General features: G+C 41.8%; 1 protein-coding gene across 1 annotated transcript in view; it reads left to right on the top strand.

Annotated features, from left to right (window-relative positions):
- Adgrv1 (adhesion G protein-coupled receptor V1) overlaps positions 1-6,000 on the top strand; it is a 543,344-nt gene that overhangs the window by 164,972 nt on the left and 372,372 nt on the right. Inside the window, exon 53 of the mRNA XM_028760109.1 lies at positions 3,784-3,930. Coding sequence (XP_028615942.1) covers positions 3,784-3,930 — 147 coding nt within the window. The remainder of the gene's footprint in view (positions 1-3,783; positions 3,931-6,000) is intronic.

Raw genomic sequence — 6,000 nt, 5'->3', positions numbered from 1 at the left:
ACTATGCAGTGGATTGTATCACACTATGCAGTGGATTGTATCACACACACTATACAGTGGATTGTATCACACACTATGCAGGGGATTGTATCACACACACTGTACAGTGGATTGTATCACACATATCACATACAGATATTACATCAGAACAGTTGTGAGGCTTATAACACTACGGACATTGAGTTACATAGAGATGCCTTTGCTGCTTTTTTCTCAAGGAAAGAACTTTGAAAATCTTCTCAGGATCCCTTATACTGGGTTTCATATTTCTTTACCAATAAGAAGAGAGGTGAACATTCATATTGTATTATTCTATTTTCAAAGTATATTCTGATGTATTAATTTGTTATATCAGTATCTCTACTGCATCTTTTCCCCAAATCTTTCACCTATAAGAAAAACCGAGTTCAAATAGTCTTAGCTATTTTGAGCCCATCCAGAACAGAGCTAAACTGTGGGTTGGCTGCATGTTACTCTGTATCACTACCATTCAGACGGGGTCATTGCACCTCCCCATGCTCCCACTGGAAAGCTGAATGCTCATTCTGCTTGCTGGAAAGCTCTTGTTACTATGTAGTGCTCTTTTGCTATTCAAGTCCAGTTAGTGGCAGAAAGGAAGGATGCTTTCACAACTTCAGTGATTCACTAGGAATGTTCCCTGTAGATGGTGTTTAGTCAGTCTTCACACACACACACACACACACACACACACACACACATTTAGTAAAAGCTACAATTTGAAATTATCTAAGGAAAACTACTCATGAGACAATCCAAGGAAAAGCGAGAGATAAGCTTCCAGCAGTTGTTTATCTGTGGAATCACATAGAATATATCGAATAAAAATTTCCCTAGCATTGGGTTGTATTGTTACAACACATCTAGAATTTGGCCACTCAGAGAATCTTAGTTTAGGCTCATAGCCAAGGTTTTTATTGCTAGCTGGTCATGTGGTCATTCTCTGCCTCACATATGTCAAAGTTTTAGATTCTAGAAGAAAAAGACATTAGCATAAGCCCCTGAAACTCTGAAAGCATAGTATTTGTTAAATTGTCTACACATGGGAACCATGCATCAGGGCTAGGAATGGAAGGGACCTCTTGAAAACCAAATTCTTAGACACTAGCTGAGGGTCAGCCTCGTGAGTTTGGCTCTTACAGACTAGCAGTCAGACCTGCTATGTTATCACCTGGATTCCTTAGCAACGTACTGAATTTGTCCCTTGGGGATGAAGGGCTTGGAAGTCTCGAGAAAGTGGCACACCATTCCAGCCAGTGAGTTGCATTGGAAGGACCACTCCAGCTATTATATTGTGACCATATTCTGTGGAAAGTGGCATTGACTGGAGGTCACTGTTACAATTCAGTGGTTATGGCATGATGAAGCTGTGGGAAGCATGAAGTTACTCTTCACCTCCATCTGGAAAACTGTAGGGAGAAGAGCTGCTTTAAGGAATGGGGTCTGTGTATGCATAGTCCTTAGCTGCCTATGGGGTGGGAGGCAGATCACTGGTTAAAAGGAAAACCTGACAAAGGCTGAAGAGAAATAGAATATGAGCATAGAAATAATTTTATAGTTTGGTTTTCTAGTAGACTGATGAACAGAACAAACAGCAAGGAAAGCCAGTTTAAGTAGTGTGCTTTATTTAACCTGGCATATTCAGAATGCTGAAATTACACCATGGTGTGTAAAAGACTGCTGAAATATTTTGCATTCTTTTTCCTACTTTGTCTTTCAATTGCAGTACACATTTTACATTTAGAGACCAACCAGTCTCGAGCATTCAGTAGTCATGTGGACAGGGGCTCCCATGTGGTATAAGGCAACTTTAAGATATAATCTGTGTGAGTCCAGGGTGTTCCAAGTTTAGAACCCCTCTTCTATCAGCTGTTCACATTTTCATTAACTTCTTTTGGTCTCTCCCCAAAGGACACCTTAGCAGAAAGTGCTTGCGTGGTTGAAAACTGCTACCCATTATCTGAACCTTCATGTCGTTACTTTTCTTCTTAATGATAGAGTTGGCTAATTTATTATCAGTTTCTTTTCATTAGAGTTCAAAAATACAGGAGCTGGAGGCTGTAGTGTTCACAGCTCCACAGCTGGGGAGCGCGTGTAGGGAGTGAAGACAACACTCACAGGGGCTTGTGACAAATATGAAGGGCAAGTCTAGAGATACTGAGCCGAGAACATGAGAGGTGACAGACACCGTAGGCTCCTTCCACCCTCTCACCCACAGGCTTTCTTCAGGAAGCCTGTCTAGCTAACACCCATGTGTTTCTTGTGGGAAAGATCCAGAACTCCTGCATGTCCTTCTGTAGAATTTCTTAGCAAGTGCCTCAGGACAGGACACTTGTATCTGGACAACCTTTAAGATGAGGTTTAATAGAGTTTCTGGTGCATCTTCTGGTGATATGCAGGCCTCACTCTAGTTGCCATCAGTAATGAAGAGCATGGAGCCAGGGAAAGGCTTTTCTTTCCTGAGTGAGTTAAAATATTTTAAAATCTGGCCTTCTGTGACTGTTTGTTAACTGTGAGCAAGACACATGTGTAACACAACACTCAACAGCCATATGAAATGTTCTCTCAGGTTAGATCTCTATTCAAATGAGCATTCTAAACGTGTACATCCATAAGCATTAAAGGGGGGGGGGTTCTCTTGAGATGACCTCTGTTAAGAACACATGGGGAATTTTATAGAGATTTTTTTTAAAAAAATCTTTATTCTTAAAATGATTATCCTACTGAGAAATCAAGGATGCTTTAAGAAAGGGTTTGTGTTCAGTCTAGGGCTACATATCACTTGCTATGAAGCTGGCCAAATAAAAAAATCTTAAATGTACTTAAAACACTATGAAAATTTTTTTAGCTAATACAATTGTATGATTATTAAGGATGGATCCTGTAGATGACAAATTGGTGTCACAATGCCTAAATGTTGAACATATGTGGAAGGAGCCCTTTGAGGAAAATGTCTTTAAATAGTTAGCACAAGATGCTTCATGTATTTGGTAAAGAGCTAAACCTTCCCAGAGTGGTAGCCAGTAGAATTGGAATGTAGAAACATGGTTAGGAAGGATAGGTGGGGAAAGAGGGATTGCGACCCAGCACAGAGGGATTTCTTCTTTCTGGCAGGAGGAACAGTTGCACAGACCATGAGCTAAGGAATGAAACATCATTAACAGAAATAGGTCAGCTAACTAAATATTTCACAGGGTAGGAATTTAAGCCAAAGAAACATCAGCAAGTGATAGAAGAGTCTCAGTTCTCAGGATGCTCTTGCAGTGGGTGCGGGATTGGAGATTTCTAGAGCTAACTTAATTTACTAGTAAGAAAGGGAGACCTGGAGGAATTACCAGACTTTACACAGACACAAAGACTTTCCCTGCCATTCTGGACTATTCTACAAGCCTTTCAATGTTATGTGTACTGCTTTAAAAAGAAAATGCATGCTGGGTATAAAAGTAATGTATGTCCATTGAGCAAAATATATCGGAAAGACAAACATAAAAACAATACAATACAATGGTTTCTTGTGACATTGGGCTATTTTTGTACTCATTTGTTGAGATGTTGTATTCTATGTCTGGGCCAGACTCCAACTTGCTGTCTTCCTGGCCTCCAGAGCCTGAGCACAACGCCTTACAATGCATCACTGTTGGTAACTGTTGTTTCCTATACCACTTCATGCTGCTCAGGATTGCGTTTATAAATATGTGGCAGTGCAAACGGAGATTGCTTAGGTATTTCAAGGCAACTCCCAGTGCCATTCTTCATATCTTTCAGAACTCATTGCATAAGCAGTTGGAGGAAGCGGACCGAGATAGCCTGGTGACCCTGAATGTTGAACGCTTGAAAGGAACACATGGTCGCGTAACTGTAGCATGGGAGGCAGCCGGAAGTGTCAGTGACGTGTTTCCCACCTCAGGAGTGGTATGTAATTACAGAATTATAAGTCACTTATGATCACTGATGCATAGGACCAAATCGTGTCTGTTGGAAGAAATATTTGAGTTTGAGTATGTTAACACTGGATTCTTGCCATAGAGTAAGATACAATTTAAGGTTAGAGTTTTTTGTTTTTTTCTATAAAAGAAAAACTAACCAGATATGAAATGAAGCCTTTTGAGTTTCACTACATGAGTCAAGCAAATTACGTTACATCATCAGAAAGATAAAATGAGCCAAACTGTGAATGTATCAAGACATAAAAAGGCCAAAAGAGTACAAAAGAGTACTTAAAGAACAAGTCTGGGGAAGGAGGAATCTTTGTGGAAAGGTCAGTGAGAGCTGTAGACTGAAGAAGCTTCCATTCGCTGTCAATAGACTGAGGTGGAGAGCTCTGGGCAGTAGGCTTACATGAATTAATCATATGGAAATGAGGAAGGCAGAAACATGTAGGGGAAAGTGCAGGCTCCATGGAGGTGAATTCTGGGGAGAGCTCTGTGTCTACGCTGCTCCTTGTCTGTCATCCCAGGTTCAGGCCTGATCCATTGGGATTCCCTCTTTCAGCAGGTGATCATGACTAGGGTGTCTCTAGGTGGGCGTTGACTGTGGTGGAGAGCATTTGCTAAAGCTAAGGACTATCTCCAGAGGTAAGCACAGAGTTGGATATTCCCAATAGTTGAGGGATGGCCTCATCAGCCTCAGGAAGGGGTCTGGGCTGTGGATCGCATTATCCACCATGTAAGTTAGCATAAAATTGATGCTGTGTTTCAAAAAATGTAATCAGAATACCAAAGGGACAGTTGACTCACAAAGAGGACTCAAGGAGTTTTTTGCCAACTATTTACAAGAAGTGTGACCTCTTTTTTTGGGGCTCTATACATAGGTATTTTGCCCAAATATTTCTCTGAAGAATCACTGAAAGGAGCTTTTATGAAATTATCTCTTGGAAAAATATGTGCAGTAGTTTAGCATTTCTAGGTTCTAATCACTTCACATTGATGAGTACTTCAGTATACTAAGGATGTTTTAGCAGTTTCTTGTATTTAACATTTATTCTATGCAAATTACCACTAGTTGTATCTCTGTTTCTGTATGCATCGAAGTATATTTTTTCTAGACTATTATATAAGTATGGTTAAGATTGAAAACTTATAACTGCCTCTTTCCTTGACATTATCTTTGAAAGAATTCTTTTTCTCTTTTACCTTTTTATTGTTTCTCTGTGAATGTCACATCACGCGCCTCGTTTCTGTTCATCTTCCTGTCCCTTTGTCTCCGCCCTCCACCATCGCAGCCTCCTCCTTAAAGAAAAACAAATCTTGTTGTGGAAGCCGTACAGTGTGACAGTGTGTTCCACAAAATACCATTTTGTCCACACTTCTTTACTTACAAATGTTCATTGTTATAAGTCATCGATCTGGTTCAAGACTTCTGGCTTTTGCTGTATTATTCATTCTGGATCCTCACTGGGACTCCTCTCAGATAATCTCTTCTTGCCCTGTGTCATGGAGATCCTGCAGCTTTGGATCTGTAGGACTGGCCCTTTACATGCTCTACCAGTTTATAGATAGAATAGATGTTGGGGTGGGCCAATCCAAAGCCCTAGATCTGAGCCTGGGTTGTAGCTGAGCTGGTCAGCCCACCCACTGACCCACGCCTACACCATCAGGGAGAGCTTGCCAGCACTGCCCTGGCTAGTTCACTCAATGCTGTAGCCCACAAAGGGCAAAACCAGCTCTCCCACTCTCACACACTTGCTGCCCGCTCACCAGTGCCCATGCCAGCAGGGCCAGCTCTACTGTGCTGTCCAGAGGAGGCACAGGGCCCACTCTCCTGAGTGCTGTGGCCAGTGATGGGCAGAACCAGCTTTTCTGCTTTCATGACCTCAGTGACAGCTCTCCTGTCTGCCATAGATGGATAGAAGCAAGGGGAGAAGAGCATCTCTCCCTAGCCTACACTAATGCATGGTAGACAAGTTACAGGGCTGGCTTTCCCACGCTCATGCCTGTGGGGCCAGCTCACCTGCATGTCTGCCATGCTCACCTGCTATGCAGG

This window comes from Grammomys surdaster, unplaced genomic scaffold (genome assembly GCF_004785775.1).
Source record: "Grammomys surdaster isolate TR1022 unplaced genomic scaffold, NIH_TR_1.0 126391, whole genome shotgun sequence".
NCBI classification, from domain to species: Eukaryota; Metazoa; Chordata; class Mammalia; order Rodentia; family Muridae; genus Grammomys; species Grammomys surdaster.
The sequence above is the reverse complement of the archived record's forward strand: the minus strand, read 5'-3'. Positions and strand labels throughout refer to the sequence as shown.